Source organism: Chiloscyllium plagiosum, chromosome 23, assembly GCF_004010195.1.
Source record: "Chiloscyllium plagiosum isolate BGI_BamShark_2017 chromosome 23, ASM401019v2, whole genome shotgun sequence".
NCBI classification, from domain to species: domain Eukaryota; kingdom Metazoa; phylum Chordata; class Chondrichthyes; order Orectolobiformes; family Hemiscylliidae; genus Chiloscyllium; species Chiloscyllium plagiosum.
In genome coordinates, this window is record NC_057732.1 from 43,922,796 (window position 1) to 43,943,630 (window position 20,835).

Below are 20,835 nucleotides of genomic sequence, written 5' to 3' on the forward strand. Positions count from 1 at the left end.
AAGTGAACATAAAGGATCCAGTAGATACTACCAGCAAAACTAAAGTCATTTACAAGATAAGAGGCAAGAGCTATATTAAAAAAAAACCTACCTTGGACAAACAAGCAGGAAACTTGCCACCAGGATACATGAACACCAACTAGCCACCAAAACACATGACCCACTATCATAGTTTCCATACATACAAAGGACACCACTTTGTCTGAGACAACACACACATTCTAGGACAGGCAAAACAAAGGCACACATTCTTAGAGGCATGGCATCTAACCAGAACTCCATCAATAAACACATCGACTTAGATCCCATCTACCTTCCCTTGAAAAAAATGAACCAGAACTGACATCACCCACCTTAAAGAAACCAAGACCTATAAATAAAGAGGCAGGACATACTACCTACGAAATACACCCCACCTGCGTCTTTCGGATAATTAAGTTTCCTCTGTATATGGTTACATCATTCCTGATCCTGTGTTCTAACTCTTCAACTAAAATTTTCATCCATCTATTTCCTACCTGATATTAACTAACCCCGAATGCTCAAGTCACTGAACCAGCACTGCTACACAATGATTCTATTGTTGCAGCATGTATAAAATTCAAGGGCAAGAAAGGACCATCTTCCAAATTCTTCTGTTAGATCCAATGTATTGTGTAATCTCCTGTCCTCCCTGCAGCCACCAAGTTATATGTTGGAGAATACAAGGATAAATGTTGGCTCAACTTTGGGGGTGGTGGTGTAGAAAATTTGGAAAAATGCTTGCTGCTGGAAGGACAAACAAACAATTCCCTGAAGATGTTTATTTACCAATTTTGTAAGAACTATTGCTCAAAGAAGGCCTGATTTCCATCACAGCAGGGACAAAGTGTATATAGTTCAGACAAATGATTCAGAACAAGTTCTCACTCATGACTATCATTCAGCCCACATCTGGTATTCTAGCTTTGGTGACAGTTCAGATTATCCAATCCACTCTGTTCTTTATTTGAACAAAAGCACCAGAAAACCTGATATCATTAATGTACAAAATCAGGAAGGTATCAAACAGCAGAGATAATTGACCCAAGTCCAATTCAAAAACTTCTCTTAACAAAAACATACACTCAAAATAGAAGTTACCAAATATTCCTTTAATTAGGTAATAAAGGTATTCAGATGACCTTTCAATTTAGGAATTATACCAAAATTCCTTAATCAGATCACTAACTCATTAGAAGTGATCGCAAATTGATTGATTAGATATGCAAAACTTAAAATAACATAACTAAATATGGAAGCAATCAACAAACTAGGCAATGAAGATCTTGACACCATTGTTATCACTTACCTTGAAAGTAATTCTGTCATGTTTTCTTCACTCATTCCCCCATAAACTTTAAACTTTTTCAGGTTGCAGACATGGGTCTTTTCATATTTGCCAAAAGTGATGCTTTGGACTATTGCAGGCCTCTCAAGTTTCAGAATCAAGTACTAAAGTAAAATAATTCCACAATTCAAAGGGTTTAGAATATATTTGAGAATATGTTTGCTCATAAATTAAGTGATAATCAGAAATGTAAACCAGTTAATACTGATTTTGAAAATGCTCTTTTTTTTTCCCAAAAGACAGTAAAATTGCTCTGTTACATGAAAACATTTCAGAATTGACAAGCCACCTAACTCCTTGAAATGTTAACAAAAGCACAGCTGTCAAAATAATCTGTTCAGGATAAAATGTTTTGAATTTCCAAGGACATGGGCAATGATTCAGAGCACTACTACTAGTATTGAAAATCTGTACTATCAAGCCATTTCAACTAGACAACTAATATAGAATTGGCATAGGAATAGGAAAATTAAAAAAAGGTATTCAGCTCATGTTAAGCTGACTGTGAGCTAAGTCTATTTGACTTAAGTTTTTTGAATTTTAAGTAAATGGTCAAGGGCAGTAGTCAATTAATGTATTTAATCCTATGTAGTGTAGAAATATACAACATCATAAAGAGCAGGCACACAATTGTTCAAGATGATGTGAAATGGCCATCAATTCAAACTGAAAAACATATGATGTTCTGGGATGCATTGTAGTTCATCAATCACAGTAAAACTCAAATAGAAAACGTTTGCAGTTGGTTGCATGCCCCAGTATTTAGAAATGGTAGGAAGGCATAGCATAAGCCTTGGATTTACTGGGCATTCCTCACCTCATTTGCAAATGAGATTTCACCACATGAGTGAGGTGGGTATGCAGAGTTGCACTCTCATCCAGAAACCAAGTGGTCAGCACAACTGAAGAGAGAAGATGGGGTTTCCTGCTGAACTGTGAGAAGGAATCACAGTTTTGCTTAATGTTAGCTTTCAGATCAGACAATCTGAAGAAGGAAACGCAGGGATTCCAACAGCACTGATATGATAATGCCTTGGGAAAAAATAGCTGGATTTTGTGGTTGACATTTGATTGTTATCAATAATTACAAGGTTTACATTTGCTTAGTTTAAACCAGATTAGTATTTTCATGCTTGAATCCCGATTGGAACATGAATCTGTAAAATATTTTCAAAAATGAAGGGAAGTGACAAACTGGTATCCAGTTTCCATGCCCCTCAGCTTAATACACTTGCTACAGTAAGAATAGTTTAAATTTCCTTTTGCTGATATGTACTTAAATATAGTTTCATTTAGTTTCTACTCCAAACTAAAAGACAAAATAAGCAGCTTGTTCCACTGGAAAAATAGCACAATTTAAAAACCAAAGTTATAAAAGCTATAAAAAGGTACAAGTGTTCAACTCCACAGATTACATAATCAGTTAAAATTCTCTTTAAAGTGAGCCTTTTCTCAAAGCAAACATAGTCTACTTAACAACTGTAGATAAATTAGATCTCACTTGTATTTTTGAACTTTGACTTTCTCATTGTTACTAACCAGCTTTTGTCAGAATCAAGGGTCTGCTGTTTGCAGATTACACTGTGCACTCCATGTTAAAATCAGGACTTTTGGCAGAGATTAGGAGATTTAACATAGGAATTATCATTTTTTTGGACTTAAATTTTGTCTGACTATTTTGGATATAGAAATTCAGTCACTGGAAGGAGAACAACAGTATATGGAAATTTTGTCAGAAAATCTTCAGTAATTCAATTAGATTACCACCTTTGAAAAGCATTTTTCTCCATTATCCCATTTGATTAGTAATTTGTGATTGGTCTGGTTATAAAGAGCAGGTTTTCCCAAACTGCTGCAACTCTGCTGTCGGCCAGAATACAGGATTTTAGGGTCATGAGATCCAAAGCAGTAACAGTTGCCAAAGTGATTCCTGACAGTTTCGTAGCTGAAAATGTGTTGCTGGAAAAGCGCAGCAGGTCAGACAGCATCCGCGGAACAGGAGAATCGACGTTTCGGGCAGAAGCCCTTCTTCAGGAATGAGGAAAGTGTGCCCAGCAGGTTAAGAGAAAAGGTAGGGAGGAGGGACTTGGGGGAGGGGCGTTGGAAATGCGATAGGTGGAAGGAGGTCAAGGTGAGGGTGATAGGCCGGAGTGGGGTGGGGGCGGAGAGGTCAGGAAGAAGATTGCAGGTTAGGAAGGCGGTGCTGAGTTCGAGGGATTTGACTGAGACAAGGTGGGGGGAGGGGAAATGAGGAAACTGGAGAAATCTGAGTTCATCCCTTGTGGTTGGAGGGTTCTTAGGCGGAAGATGAGGTTGGAGGAAGAGCACCTCATCTTCCGCCGAGGGTTGGAGGAAGAGCGCCTCATCTTCCGCCTAGGGTTGGAGGAAGAGCACCTCATCTTCCACCTAGGAACCTTCCAATCACAAGGGATGAACTCAGATTTCTCCAGTTTCCTCATTTCCCCTCCCCCCACCTTATCTCAGTCAAATCCCTCGAACTCAGCACCGCCTTCCTTACCTGCAATCTTCTTCCTGACCTCTCCGCCCCCACCCCACTCCGGCCTATCACCCTCACCTTGACCTCCTTCCACCTATCGCATTTCCAATGCCCCTCCCCCAAGTCCCTCCTCCCTACCTTTTATCTTAACCTGCTGGGCACACTTTCCTCATTCCTGAAGGGCTTCTGCCCGAAACGTCGATTCTCCTGTTCCTTGGATGCTGCCTGACCTGCTGCGCTTTTCCAGCAACACATTTTCAGCTCTGATCTCCAGCATCTGCAGTCCTCACTTTCTCCGGACAGTTTCGTAGTCCATTTAAGATTAGATTAGATTAGATTACTTACAGTGTGGAAACAGGCCCTTCGGCCCAACAAGTCCACACCGACCCGCCGAAGCGCAACCCACCCATACCCCTACATTTACCCCTTTAACCTAACACTACGGGCAATTTAGCATGGCCAATTCACCTGGCCCGCACATCTTTGGACTGTGGGAGGAAACCGGAGCACCCGGAGGAAACCCACGCAGACACGGGGAGAATGTGCAAACTCCACACAGTCAGTCGCCTGAGTCGGGAATTGAACCCAGGTCTACAGGCACTGTGAGGCAGCAGTGCTAACCACTGGGCCACCGTGCCACCCACGAGCATACTTTTATCGTACAGAGGGTCATGGCCTATTCAAATGTTAATGATACTGAATTCCTGCAAGTGGGAGAGGCTGTGCCAAAAGCTAAATGGTCATTCTGCTTGCTATTTCATCAAATGCTCAATGGGGGACTTTGGGAAAGTTGTGGCGCAGTAAATGGAAGATTGGACCATTATTATGACCATTATACTGAAGCACACCTCTAATTCTGCTCAGTAACTGAAGGGACCTTCCACTTTATTGTTTGTAGCTGCTCCCAAACCTTCACCCAAACTGATGCAAATTAAGAAAAAAAAATACAGGATTTAGGGTAAGGGGGGAAAGATACAAAAGCGACCGAAGGGGCAACTTTTTCACACAGAGTGGTATGTGTATTGAATGGCTGCCAGAGGAAGTGGTGGAGGCTGGTACAATTGCAACATTTAAGAGGCAATTGAAGGGGTATATGATTAGGAAGGGTTTGGAGGGATATGGACCATGTTCTGGCAAGTGGGACTAGATTGGGTTGTGATATGCTGTACATCTCTACGATTATGACTCCAGAAAAGAAGCGTGTACAGCATACTCAGAATCTTCGTTCGCTATCCATGGTGTTGTGCACACCACACATTGTACAGACTGTGAATTCATGGTATTTCTCCTGTGCATCACGCTGACCCTCATGAGTATTCTGTGCAATACAGTACACAATCTATATTCAGTACACCAGGAGAGGGGCAGACTATAAATGGAATGCAGAGGACATTTCACTCAAAGCATTACCAAGAACACAATTTTTAAATATAGTTGGTTCTGCCATAACACAGTAGTTCTATTCTCGTGCAATCCCTTGTTATAAAAGAATCACACAATAGCAGCACCAATTAAACTAATGGGGTCAGAACTGCATGCTTTTAAACTTCACGCAACAGAAATAGTATCCTCCAATTGGTCAACCTTGTTATAGCGAATTCACATTAACAAAACATACGCTACAGCAGAACAATCTGTAGATGCAAGTCAACCTCCAGGTTTCAAAATAGTTCTTACTACATGAGTCAGCATTGACAAATGCATACACACGGGTCATCTCATCTCTAGCTACTTCTGTGCAAACACTACATTGAAGGTGCATGGCTCAGAGGAATGAAAGAAGTACTTTAATGATTCAAATGCCCACAAATATCCCATGTCAAGACAAAAGACCATAACGCACAAAACAAATCTTTACTGTGCTTGGAATGAGCAATGCTTCGTACATATTTTTGGGACAATGTAGTTTAGTTTGACTCTAAAACTAAAAACTCTAATTCCAAATAAAGAATATGTAATAGCTTCTGAGGTCATAAGGAAATTTTCTATGCTCAGCATATCTTGCAAATATTTAAAAATAATTTATATTTAATTATTGATAAATACAACACGGTGCGGTACTCTTACAAAATGCCAGTGGAGCTTGGTACATCCTGCATTACACATCACACGAATGGAAGAGCTCAACACTAATAAAAATCAACTTGACTGCATTTCATTCCATAGGATTAAAATGTTTGTTTTTAATGCAAACGGTATCAGTACCTCTACTTTCTCAACTTTCCAATCAATCAATTGCACTGCTTTTGATTCACAACTCTGGGGTGCCTCAAACATCTCGGAATCAGTTGATTAGAAAATATCAACATCTAAGGAATATATCTACATTCATTTCTTAGTTCCAAAATGATATCCTGTTTCACATTCCAAATTAATTTATTGCTACATATTTACAATGTGAAGATACAATTTATTTCTTTTCCCTGGCACAAACGGAAATGCATGAAAAAGATCAAAGACTGGATAAGCACAAATTGCCCTAATTTTAAAAGCAATTCAAATGGGAGGGTTGAACTTGATGCCAGCTCGGGTACAAACAGCAGAATTTTGCATGAGCTTAAGGTTTATGGAGGAAGATGGGACAGCCATAGAATTGAAGGCAAAAATGTTGGTGGAATTAAGTGATCAATATGATGAGGAGATATGGATTGGAACTGAAATTGTGTTGCTGGAAAAGCACAGCAGGTCAGGCAGCATCCAGGGAACAGGAGAATCGACGTTTCGGGTATAAGCCCTTCTTCAGGAATATGGATTGGAAACTCAGGACAAATTAGAAGCCAAGGATGTGAATACATTAGTTTTGCCCAAAACAGGGACTGAAGGATTAGGTGATATGAATGACTAGTGTTTTTGCTAGTGACTGAAGACAATTGCAACTTGCAAATTGTGTAAAGCACGAGCAGGCTGACAACAGTGAGGCAGCGAAATATTTTAAAAATGGTGATGAGACAGAGTTGGATATCATTAATGCATGTGGAATTTAAATGGAGGTCTTGCATGAAACTGGTTTCAGCAAACCAATCTTTCCCACAACAAGAGTGGTGCGCTCTCTTGAAATTAATTATGCATCTGTGGGGCCATGATAAAATTTCTACAAAAGAATGGCCAATGACACAATTCATGTGCCAACATCTGTTTTGAAACTGACCTAACAAGCCCTACACATGCTGCACTACCTTATTTAACTCCCATCTCCACCTTGTGGAAGACTGAATTTAAGTCAACTATATAACCACCCAATTTTAAACAATCGAAGTTTAAAAAAGGATGCACCTGTAAAACACCAGTAAAAAAAAATATGAAATCAGCTCAATGCTTGCATCAGGGTAGAAATATACAGAATGCTTGGAGAACAGGTTTATAATCACAAAACAGGATACATACAGTCTTGATGAAAATCATCAACTTTTTTTTCATTTTTACAATCCCATTTCAAAGTCATCAACAATGAAAGAATTGTTGTTCTGCTGTTAGGAGCACTGTCAGGTAGAAGTGCTAGTATAAAATTAGTATTCAAATGAACCTGTACTTTAAGCAAATTGGATTGAGCCTACTCACCAACTGTGAAGCATTTTGGGTGCATTTAATATTAAGGAGTTTACAAGTGGCAATGAAGTGGCAGAAGTTCTTGAATGGTGTTCTAGTGAACAAGGCCAAGATAACTGGAGGGCCAACCACTTACAAAGAACTGAAATTTGGAAATGCATGATGCTATACACTGCAAGTTCTTTACAATCATCCAATCTATTGAGAGGAAAATATTTTATGCTCAATGTTTCCGAGATATAAATTGAGTAAATTAAGGCGATTTCAATCTAGCTATTTCACACAATGAGCTTCAATTTGTTATCAGACAAACTTAACCTGTAATTGATCGAAAGCGATTTAGAAACACTAAAACATAAAAGCAAAGTGGATCATATGGCATCAAATCTGTTTCATCAATTAGACCATGGCTAAGCTGATCACCCCAAGATCCACCTATTTGCCTTCTCCCCATAACCCTTAGGGATTTAAAAAATCTATTCCAACCTGGAATATACTTAAGGACCAGTCCTTTACATTAAAGATCATAGAATCCTTACAGTGTAGAAACAGGCGATTTGGCTCAACAAGTCCACACCGACTCTCCAAAAAGCAACCCACCCAGACCCATTCCCCTCCTACTCTAAATTTACCCTGACTAGTGCACCTAGCCTACACATTCCTGAACACTATGGGCAATTTTAGCATGGTCAACTCACCTAACCTACACATCTTTGGATTGTGGGTGGAAACCGAAGCACCCGAAGGAAACCCACGCAGACACGGGGAGGATGTGCAAACGCCACGCAGACAGTCATCAGAGGCTGGAATCAAACCAGAGTTCCTGGCACTGAGGCAGCAGTGCTAACCACTATGCCACAGATTCCCCACCCTTAAGAGAAAGAAAATTCCTTAGCTATCTTACTCACTGCCATAGAAAGAAATTTGTGAACTTGAAAAAGGTCAGAAAAGATTTACAAGAATATTGCCAGGGCTGTAAGGTTTGAGCTATAGGGAGAGGCTTAATAGGCTGGGTCTATTTCCCCTAGAGCATCTCAGGGTGATCTTATGAAGTTTATAGAATCATGAGGGGCATAGATTGGGTGAACAGCCAAGATCTTTTACCCAGGGTAGCAGAGTCCAAAACTCAAAGGCATAGGTTTAAGGTGAGACGGGAAAGATTTAAAAGCGACCAAAGGGGCAATGTTTTCACACAAAGGGTAAGAATGAGCTGCCAGAGGGAGTGGAGAAGGCCAGAACAATGAAAAGGCATCAGGGTGGGCGTATGATTAGGAAGGGTTGAGAGAGATCTGGGCCAAATGCCACTAGATTTATTTAGGATATCTGATCGGTAAGGACAAGTTGGACCAAAGGGTCTGTTTCCATGCTGTACATGTCGATGACACTAAATAGGTAAAACTTTTTCAGATTATGCTTTCTGATCCTGGAGTTGACTACAAGGGGGTAACAACTTCTCCACATCTACACGATCAAGCTCACGAAGAATCTTAGATTTCAAGAGGTCTTCTTTCACGATTCTAAACTCCAATAAGTACAAGTCCAACATCTCAAACCTTTGACATGAGAAATTCCCAACATAAACAAACCAATCTACTGAACTGGAATACGTTCAACGCCAATATGTCTTGCCTTTGATAAGGGGACTAAAATCGTCCACTGTATTCTATGAATCATCTGATTAGTGCCTTGTACTGAAAGGTTTTTAATAAAGTTAAAAAGTCATACAGAACCAATAACTCAGATTTAGGTGTATGTGCATCATCATACATATATTGCAGTTGTGAAAATCCTGAAGCAAACATTAGAAGTAGGAACGAGCATATTCCAAATAAAGCATTATGCCACTTACTGCGACTAAAACACAATACTAAACATTCACAAAACTTCTATAATGTGTAACAGCTGTAATGAATTAAGGCACGAGGAATTTTATAAAAAGTAGTCACAGAAGGACAATGAAAAACAGAGAGTACAAGAATAAAATCTATCACCTGAGGCGGGTAGTTGCTTTCGGAGGACCACCTTGAAGATTGATCGTGAGGTTTGTCCACCAAAATATTTCTGAAAAGAAACACGGCTTATTAATTTCACAGTCTCAAGGAGCGCACATAGCTTCATATGGTCTCGTGTGAAAGTATAAATGGAATTAACCTTAACCTCTAGAAGATTCAGGGAACATCAAGTTATCTATGGTACCTTAGCTGTGTCATGTTTAACCAAAACCAGAAAAGAATTTGATTCTGAAGCTTTGAAAGTAAAAGTTCCCAAATTCACAACACATTCACAACACATAGTGGGCGGCACGGTGGCACAGTGGTTAGCACTGCTGCCTCACAGCGCCAGAGACCCGGGTTCAATTCCCGCCTCAGGCGACTGACTGTGTGGAGTTTGCACGTTCTCCCCGTGTCTGCGTGGGTTTCCTCCGGGTGCTCCGGTTTCCTCCCACAATCCAAAAGATGTGCAGGTCAGGTGAATTGGCCATGCTAAATTGCCCGTAGTGTTAGGTTAGGGGTAAATGTAGGGGTAGGGGTATGGGTGGGTTGCGCTTTGGCGGGTCGGTGTGGACTTGTTGGGCCGAAGGGCCTGTTTCCACTCTAAGTAATCTAATCTAATCTAAAAAAACATACATTAACTATGAGAAAAACCGAAGATGCTGGAATCATATTTGTATTATGAATAGAAACAATGAAATTCTAGTTTTTGATGCCGTTGGCAGTCATTAATGGACATCTATATTCAGCGAAAAAAAGGAGAGACACAACAATCAGCTTTTTGGATGAGCAGACAAAATGGCCTGCAAATTGACCATCAATTATTGCAAATCAGGAGGATGGTCTCAGACATACACTGATCCCTTTACACTTGCGTGCAATCTCTCATAAACATGTATGGTGACAAACACTGAAGCCACCCACCAACAGACAACTGTGGACAGAAAAGCTCAAAATCCTCCAATTTTTGTTTTTAAACTCATTTGTGCACTGTGAGCATCTCTGGCTGGGTCAGCATTTATTGCTACCCTCAAAGTGGTGGTAAGCTAACTTCTCTAACTGCTGCAGTTCATTTAGTGTGGGTAGAGCCACAACACCATTGAAGGAGGAGTTCCAGGATTTTAGGAGACCTGGAGGCACTGAACAAACAGCAACATATTTCTAAGTCAGGATGGAGAGTTGCTTGAAGGGCAACTTAAAAGTGGTAGTATTTCCAATTATTCACTGGCCTTTTCCTTCCAAGTCAAACATCACAATACCAAGTTATAGTCCAACAGGTTTATTTGGAAGTACTGGCTCTTGGAGCTCGTGTGATTTTTAACTTTGTCTACCCCAGCCCAACACCGGCTCCTCCACATCTTGTCCTTCTGGATGGCAACAGCCTTAGTTGTACAAACAGTTGCCGAGTGACAGTGGCAGAGGGAGTGAAAGCAAAAAGGGAGAGACCTGGTACCAGTCAAGCATGTCGCTTTGGTACTAGCTTCGAATGAGGTTGAAGCTTCAGCCATCCAGTCAGGTGAGGATTGTTCTGTCACTCTCCTTACCCTTCCCATGTCGGTCGTGGTCAGAGTCAGGTGATGAGTTACATACTGCATGCAGTATTCCTATCCTCTAACCTACTCCTGTAGCCAAAGTATTTATACGGCTCGTGCATTTCAGTTTCTGGTCAAGATAGCCCCAGGATGCTGATAGTGGGAATTCACCAATGACAATACCACTAACATCAGGGCACAATGGTTAGAATCTCTCTTGGAGAAGATGATAATGGCCTGGTATTTGTGGGACACTTGACTCTTGTTAGGCTAAATATACATTTTATCCAGGTCATCAGGCATAATGAAGGCCAGCGCTCCAAAAGCACATGCTTTCAGTTAAAACTGTTGAACTATTACCTGGTGTCGTGTGACTTCTGACCATGGGGCATTTGGACATGGAATGTTTCGGTATGAGCCATCACAAATGTTGCTGAACATCATATCATCAGTGCATATACTCACTTTGACCCAATGATGGAGGGAAGGATGTAATGGAAAATGGTTGGGTCCAGGACACTATCTGGTGAAATGTCTGCAGAGATGTCCTGGAACTGCAATATCTGACCTCCAACATCCATAATCACCCTCATTTATAGTAGGTATGAATCCAACCAGTGGAGACGTTCTTCTCTCCAATTCCTCCCCAACCCCCACCAGACTGCATCAGGGTTGAATTCTGTACTGATGGCAGCCCGCAGTACCTCATGGATGTCCAGTCGAGTTGCTAGATCGATTTGAAGTCTCTCTCATTTAGTGTGGTGACAGTACCAACATGATGGAAGCTATGCTCAATGTAGAAAACAAGACTACGTTGCCACAAGGAATGTGCAATACTGTCATGAATAAATGCTCCAGAGTAAGGCAATTTGAGGAGGATGAGGTCAAGTATGATTTTCCCTTCTTGCTGATTCACTCACATTCTGCTGCAAACACAGTCTAGCAAAAACGCTCTTCAGAACTTGGTGGCGCTGCCTAGCTACTCTGGCTGATGGATATTGAAGTCACTTAGAGTACATTCTGCACCCTCGCTACCTTCAATGCTCCCCCATGTAGTATACAACATGGAGGACTACTGATTCATCAGTCAAGGGAGGTGGGAGCACACATGGTCAACACCAACTTTACTGCAAACTTTGCTGTTCCATTTCCTAATAATGGAGATTCTGCGTATATGTTCTGTTTTTTCAATAGTCAACTTGAGAAATGTTCAGACCAAGACCAAATCCAAATCAGTGCCTCTGCTCATAGGAATATGGGACCCAAGAGATGCTGATCATTGTGCCCTTCCAAATCTGCTTTGCCATTTTTTCCAAATCCTGTCTGCCTTCCCCAATAGTTCTAGAGTCCTTAGAAGATCGTCAGCTCATAGAACTAAAAGATAAACTTAGACTTCACTGTATTTTTTTATCCAGAGAAATAGTCCTATATGCACTAAATATCCCACAAATCAGCAACCATTGCACAATACATATATACTTCACTGTGTGGAATTTTCTTCATCAAATATTTCCACTTCAAAAAAATCACAGCGTATTAATCCCCAGACAAGATCTTAATTTCAGATGTAGGTATAGGTGTTCAGTTTTTCAATACTCAACGGTCAGTCTCAAGGTAATTCTACATGTAAATTATATACCTTTCTGTGGTTATGTTAAGACTCAAAGTCACTCATGACTTCACAGCAACATATAAAAGTAACACATCTTCCAAACAGGATCTGCATGTATCATGGCTTTAACAATGACGGTATTCCAAAGTTGGCCAACTGTTCAACCAACCAATCTGGTTAGCCAGTTAAGCAATTCATTTTTTTTTTCAGCAGACATACAATAACAGACGTGTTTTAACATTATTTTGACAAAGGAGACAGAACAACTTTAAACTGCAAATAAATTAAGCTGGTAAATCTTAACCTTTTATCATGACACCACCACAGGAACAAAGCTTTAGCATGACAAAAGAAAAGATAGGACAGAAAATTTGTTACGAAGCAAATGCAACAGGATATTAAAACAGGACACGAACCAGGACACAAGGGCTCTATCTATGTGTACGCTCATTAATCTATTCAATGACTCAAGGCTCACAAGACAAAGTTAAGCCCATCAGGAAATATTTAAAAACAAAATTTTACTGACAAGCATACAGGATGATGCAAAACATAGCAGGAACTTGGAGATGTCAACTGCACTATTTATGATCCCCCATTAAGATGTTTACACACAGGTCTCTAGACATATGGTCTAGACAGGAGGTGAGTAATTTTAAAGTAATTTAACTTCTTTTCATGTATTAGCAAGAGTTGAGCCGGCTGGCATTTGTTGCCTATCCTAACTGCCCACGAGAAGATGGTGCTGAATTGCTGGTGGAAAGGGGTAAGGTTTATTGTGATACGAAAGTTGTTCCCATCCTACACACAGTCATGATTCTTGCATGTTGTTTGAGTCACCCATCTTTTAACTCAAATCTTAACACAGCAAAGAGCCATCAGTCCCAAGGACTTAGCCTGTTCCAATTACACCGATCTTTTCGGTGCTCCAGACTTCAAGGCGCTTCAGTGGTATTTATCCCATTTTCTAGGCTCAATTCATCATTACATTCAAGTCAATAATGACCAGCTTTTTCTACGTCTTTCATAGTTCGCGTAGCATGAAAATGTGGCTTTCAAACTCCTTGCCATACACTAACCATTATTTCCATTTGCCATCATCATACTTGCTTCACAGCTTATTTCATCACTGATAAAATGAAAAGCTGGGAAAATGAATTAAAATCAAAAAGCAGTAATCAGAATGGAATCAAACAGGTCAGCCAAAACATTCACAACAGCATGACCCCGAAAACCTTTGCAAGAGTTTATTTAACCAAACAGTACTGATCTGAATTGACAGCAGGACAAGATGCTCCTGACAGGATCAGCTGATATTGAAAGAGCTCATCTTGCAGCTAAATCTGCCAGCATCATCACTGCCACAAAATTCTCTAAGCTGAGTGAGGTAACATTTTGTTGATTGCAGATTTCAAGTCATGAACAGGTTTAAATTATTCTGCAATTCAAGTTGTCCAGAGACAAAACATCACTGTATATTACTCATGTGTAAGACAGGGCCACTGCATAAAAGTTTCAAACCATAACGGCAGGAATAATTCAATTTACAAAAAAGAAAAACAAGTAACTGTGGATTATGGGAAATAAGAAACCACTGGTAACCTCAGCAGGTCTGACAGCATCTGTGGAGTGAACGCAGAGAGTTAATGTTTCATATCCTGTGACCCTTTTTCAGAACTCTGCTTCCTCTCCACAGAGGCTGCCAGATCTATTGGTTTTTCTAGCAATTTCTGACTTTATAACTCAATTTACACTTCTTGCATGTGCTACATGAGCCTGACTGTAAGATCACAAATTATAGGATTATATTCAGTGCAGTGCAATCTCCACAGAATGATCTTACAATATCACGTCTGACAATACAAATGTACAAGTGCTTATTTACAAACGGACCTTATTGTTATTGCATAAGCAACTAAATACTCAAATTTAATCAATATTACACAGCCCCGTACAAAATTTACTGTGCTCAATCATATTTCCAGCTAATTTTCTTTAAAATTATAAGCACTACTGGTAAGCACTAACCATGACATTAGCCCCTAAGCGTATTTGAAAATATTGATTAACCCTCAATCACTAATTTTTCTGTGATCTACAGAGCTAAATGAAGCATATCTCGTGAGTCCAGTTGAGTTTCTGGTCAATGGCAACCTCAAGGATGTTGAAAGTGGGGGATTCAGTGTAGGTAGCAGCACTGACTGGCAAAGGACAGTGTTCAGATTTCTCTTATTGGAAATAGTCATTGCCTGGCATTTGTTGGCATGAAAGCTACTTGCCACTTATCAGCCCAAGCCTGAATACTGTACAGAGCTTGTTGCATTAGAACATGGACTGCTTCAATATCTGAGATGTTATGAATATTGCACAAACATTTTTACTATATCCATGTAGCTTGTATATAGTTTCTAACATGCAATATGCTACATCTTATTTAAGACAAGAGCTTCTTGTTGGACTAACAAGTGGCTTTGTCTCTATTACATCTGATGGAGTAGCCCCAGTAGATTTTTACACCGAGAGGGGGTGGTGGCAGCAAAACTATCCCATAGTGAGCAATAGTGCAGACCACATTCTAGAAGAGTATGGTCTGTAGCATGGATTGCCTTTCCATGGGGAAATACAGTTTGAGTCAGACTGCTGACAACCCAGTGGAACCTCCGAATTGCCAGTGATCCACAGATCTCACTTTGGGATCTGTCTGAATAAGGGGTGTGCTTGCTCTGTCTCATGGCTTTATTCCTTATTTGTGATGTAAGGGAAAAAGTAAGTTTTTTGTAAGTCAGATATCATGAAGGAGATGAAGTCTTTGAAGCAGCTGAACTTTGTTGGGCCAAGGGCACTACCCTAAGGAATGCCTGCAAAATTGACCAGGAGCTGAGGTGACTGACCTCCAACAACCACAACCATCTTCCTACACGATAGGTATGACTCCACCTAGCAGAGAGTTTGTCCCCTGATATGCATTGATTCCACTTTTGGTAGGGCTCCTTGATGCCACAGTCAAATGTGGCCTTGATGTCAAGGCTGGCACTCTGACCTCACCTCTGGAAATCAATTCTTTTGAACTAAGGCTGTAATGAGGTCAGGAAATTAATGGCCCTCGTGGAACAAAACAAACTGACATTTTCCTTACATCACAAATAAATAAGGAATAAAGTCATGAGACAGAGTGAGCGTACCCTTTATTCAGATCGATCCCAACGTGGAGTCCATGGACCACTGGGAGGGTCAGCAGTCTGATGCAAATTCAAAATCAATGACATACATCCCCACGGAAAAGACTCTTATTCAAGCAATCCACAATACAGACAACATCGTTGTAGAATGTGATCTGCACTATTGCTCACTACACGATAGTTTTGTTGCCACCACCACCCTCTCCCAGGTTCAGAATCTACTGGACCTACTCAGGTGTTGTAGAGAGAAAACAACTTGTTAGTCTAACAAGAAACTCATCTTAAACAAGATGTAGCTTATTGCATGTTAGAAACCTCATGCAAGTTACATGGTTATGATGGAAAATGAGAGAGACGAAGAGGAGGACCTAGATAGTCAGTCTCACTACTTTCAAATCCTTAGCTGACTCCAACACCAAAAACATCTAACATTGCAGCGGATGGTGCTAAAGACATTCATCAATATTAACTAGGAAGGGTTCAGAGGGATATATAAGCCAAAGGATGGCAAATGGGACGAGGTCAGATTTGGATGTTTGGTCAGGTAGGTAAAAACAATGACTGCAGATGTAATTTATCACTCCATCCTGCCGGCACTCTGCCGCTATTCCTGATGAAGGGCTTTTGCCCGAAACGTCGATTTTCCTGATCCTCGCATGCTGCCTGAACTGCTGTGCTTTACCAGCACCACTCTAATCTAGAATCTTGGATGTTTGGTCAGCAGGGACATGTTGGACCGAAGGGTCTGTTTCTGTATGATTTTGACTCTAATTCTTTCAGACCCATATGCTGTTATAAAACATCTTCAATTTCAACCTCACCCCAAACTGGATTTCCTCAATCTTATTAAAATTACCTTTACCAATAACCTATTCCCACTCAAATCTCTCAGTTCACAGGTGATCCAGAGAGTTTACTGCTATCTCAGAATACATGTTCTCCTGATGTCTAATGCATTGGTGTTGGACTGGGACGTACAAAGTTAAAAATCACGCAACACCAGGTTATAGTCCAACAGGTTTATCTGGAAGCACTAGCTTTCAGAGCGTTGTTCCTTCATCAGCAGCGCTCCGAAACATAGTTCTTCCAAATAAACCTGTTAAAAATATTTCTCCCATTTCTTTACTTCCAAATCATGACATCTCTTACCTGACTCCTAACCCTCAGGCTTAATATTATTCTTTAATAACATAAGCTTTCTGTTTTTTAAGGTATTACTCTCTTAGCAGGACACAATGGATCTTCTTTGCTAATTCTGTGTTTTAAATGGAAGAGTTGAACCTTTGCTTTTTGCTTCAGATATTTCTCACATATACTTATAGCCCTATCATTACTCACCACATAATATAAAAGTTTTTAAACAAATAGAAAATGTGGTGAATGTGAAAACATGCATACCATACATTTTTTAAAAACCTCCTTTTCGGAACAAGAGAATACTATTTATATTATAAAATCAACAATCAGCAACTTTGCAAATTACTATCATTTTGCTTTGAGAAAAAAGTTGCTACCAAAATAATAAATAATTTTTTTATCTTCAAAAGTGGTTTCTTACCTATTATACCAAGTTAAAAGCCCTTGCACAATATTCCTACATGTCATTATAACAATCCTTTGCATTGTAGCGAATAGGCTGTTAAAATTTGAAACCTATCTTCCTTCCAATACTATCAAACAGACAGCCTCCTCTTCAAATTTTTAAAATTTTTTTATAACCTCAACTCAACTGTCCAAAGTTCTGCTTGTTTATCATCTAACCAGGTTGGCCAATACAAACTCCCTCCGCAAAACTGAAAACCCCATTCTTATCAACAAACCTCCCCACGAACTCACCAACCTCCTGTTGCCATCGACCCCTTCATGCCATATCAGCATTTGATTCAGGCCTTCTAGACAAGGGGAAGCTGTAACCTAGCAGCCTTATTGATAGGCTAGTAGTTCAGACACCTATGTTGCAATCCCAACAGCAGATGGGAAATCTGAATTTCAAAAAAGGGAATTAGAATTTAGTTTACTTATGTCCTTATCCTTTCAGGAAAGAAATTGGTCATCCTTAGGTGGTCTGGCCTGTATGTGACTCCAGATCCACAGCGAGGTGGTTGATTGACTCTTAACTGACATCTGAAATGGCCTAGCAAAGCAAATCACTCAGTTCAAGGGCAAAAAGTGCTGACCGAGCAAGCCACATTTGATCAAAATAAAATTGATCATTTCACCTTTAACGTCAAAGTAATCAGACATTTTGGTCCACTTGGCTGTAACCCCATTCCTCCCTAAATTTCCTGTGTTGCAACTTCTGACTTTACAACTCAAACCAAGCAGGCAGGTACCTCTGAGCACCCAAATAAAATGCATCATTAATACCTTTCTATCACAATGAAGTATCGTGGTATTTCAGTAGCATTTTAATACAAGTTCACAATAGCAACCATATACTTAACTAACACAAAACTCAAGCTCCACTTGCCTTTGCAAATTTGCTAACTGCTCAAAAATACACTCAGGTGCCTATCCAGGTAATGGTTAGAACCTATCTTCAGTATAAGCATAACTATACACTGCAGTATCTGAAGGCCACACTGGCTGACCGAAGAATTGTAATCAGGATTAGATCACGAGGAAAAAGGTCAATACCATAGAATCAGAGAGAGTAGAGGTGCCCTTCAGCCCATCGAGGCTGTATCACTAAAAATACACTACTATCTACATCAGTCCCACTTGCCCGCACTCGGCCCAGAACCTTGAATATTATGACATTTCAAGTATCAATCAGAGTACATTTTAAAGCTTGTGAGATTTCCCAGCTCAACTATCCTCCAAGGAGGGCATTCCGGGCCTCACCAGCTCTTCTGGTTAAGAACGTTTTTCCTGAAATACCTCGAAACCTCCTGCCCTTTAAATTTTCAATTTTGTCCCCTTCGAATAAGGTAACAGCTGCTTTCCATTCACCCTGCCCATGCTCCTTATACATCACCATCAGGTACCCCCTCAACTTTCATAGTGGAAATGCCCCATCCCACTCCATTGAACAAACTACCCTTACAAGCCAACTGAACCAAAGCAGCTTTCAAGTTTGAAATTCAAATAAGAACTTCTGAAGGTAAAACAGTTTGACTAAAATTTCTCATTAAGCAATTAAACAATTTAAAGGAGATGATTTGAATGCAAACTCCCAATTGATATTCAACTGTTTTATGAATTGGGTCAACAGAAGTTAAATGCGACTCTTAAATAGAAATATTGAGAAAACACTCCTTATGAAAGTTTCATTGCCGCAATCTTGATGAGAAAATTCTGGTTAAAGTCCAGCGTTGATTTTCACTTTTGGCTCGTAATGGATGAATGAAGCAAGAAGTGTAAAAATAAAATGCCATTACAGATGTTTCAGAAAATGGGATTTCAAAGAATAAACCTGACTATTCATCCGTCACATTCCTCATGATTTACTCAGTATTTGCCTCAAGTCTTCCACAACCTCACCTCTCCAGATATTCTTCCCTTTACAGATACTTTTCATTTGCAATACCTGACCACCAGAGTTTTCCTATTTATTTCACAAACAAGCTGGAGATAATTCCTTTACATTTAATACTCAGCTGAACCGGCTATTATAGCCAAACTTGAATCCTCACATGCACTCTGGACACAGACACGGTCTTACTGTTTCAGTGATGTCGTAACAATAATATTAAAGTTTAAACGACTTCATAAAATCAGTGTTTTTATTTATAAAATCACTCAATCACATTCTGTTCTGGTCAGCTTGACCTGATCCACATGATTCCCTCCTCACATGCTCAAGTTGATAGTGACCACCGTAAAGTCAATATTATTTTACCCACATTACCATTCGCTTTAGTTCTTTGCAAAAATACAATCCGTAAAATTACACTAACTAGGTGGATTGTTCTGTTTATTTACCATTAACAACTCGAAGCGTAATTATTTTCTGAATTAGTCAGGGGGCTTGTGACTCCACCAAAGCTCCCCATGTGAAAATAAAGAGTGGATGGTATTTGGCCCCTCAGGCCTACTCCACCACTTAATAAGATCAAGGCTGATCCAAATGTCTCTCAGAGGTCCAATTTCCTCCCTCAGTTGAAGCAAAACATTCAGAGATACAGTATAGTTTTACATCCTTCATCTTTATTCTGGACGGTGGAAGGAGAGATAACGATCGCCCACGTGCAGAGACTGTCTTCTCTGGAACAGCAGTTTCTCACTGAATTACATAGTCATTTTACAGGGATCAATAGCAGAGACCTGTTATACAAGGGATCTTCTGAACCTTGTTCAGTAGATTCATACAATGGATATTTTTCCCCTTGTTAGCTGACCTTGCATACTGAATGCTTCCAATATTGTTAAACGGCTTTACATAATGACTGCATTTCCACCTTGTTAACCCATTATCTGTGCCTTGTAAACTGCAAGTTCTTAGCTGATCCGAGTCATGCTCAACTGATCCTCTTGTTTCACAAAACTCTAAACTTAACTCTTTCCCTTCGCTGCTTATACCCTATATAAATTCTCTCCTCAAAGTCACATTCTCACCTACCCCGAGTAATCCTGGAGTTCCTTCATTTTCAACAATCCATATCCACAATAAAAATGTTCATTCACATTGTGACTTCCATCGACAATCTCATTCTGGAAATTGTTGAAAGTTTCACATAAAGTGAATCTACAATTAGCAGCAATCTAAAGCTTAGGAAACAGTCTCTATCAAAAGGTACCTTTTTCATATGAAACATACCGGCACTAATAACAGACAGATGACAACCCAGGGAGATCCTCAGCCAGAAGAAGAAAGTCACAGAAGACGACAGCGGTTATGTGGTTTGGAAATTAGTTGATGTAATTTTAATAAAGTATGAGAACATTATAACTTAGAACATAGAACAGTACAGCGCAGTACAAGCCCTTCCTGTGAAATCAATCTGAAGCCCATCTAATCTACACTATTCCATCTTTGTCCATGTCTATCCAACAACCACTTAAATGCCCATGAAGTTGGCGAGTCTATTACTGTTGCAGACAGTGCGTTCCATACCCCTGCTACACTGAGTAAAGAACCTATATCTATCACCCCTCAACTTAAAGCTA

At 40.0% G+C, this 20,835-nt stretch overlaps 1 protein-coding gene across 1 annotated transcript in view; it reads right to left on the reverse strand.

The window, feature by feature from the left end:
- The window catches only part of mkln1 (muskelin 1, intracellular mediator containing kelch motifs), a 108,255-nt gene that overhangs the window by 73,921 nt on the left and 13,499 nt on the right, over nt 1-20,835 (reverse strand). The window contains exons 2-3 of the mRNA XM_043713224.1: nt 9,404-9,473; nt 1,331-1,473 (exon numbers count right to left, since the gene is read on the reverse strand). Of these exons, the coding sequence (XP_043569159.1) occupies nt 1,331-1,473; nt 9,404-9,473 (213 nt within the window). The remainder of the gene's footprint in view (nt 1-1,330; nt 1,474-9,403; nt 9,474-20,835) is intronic.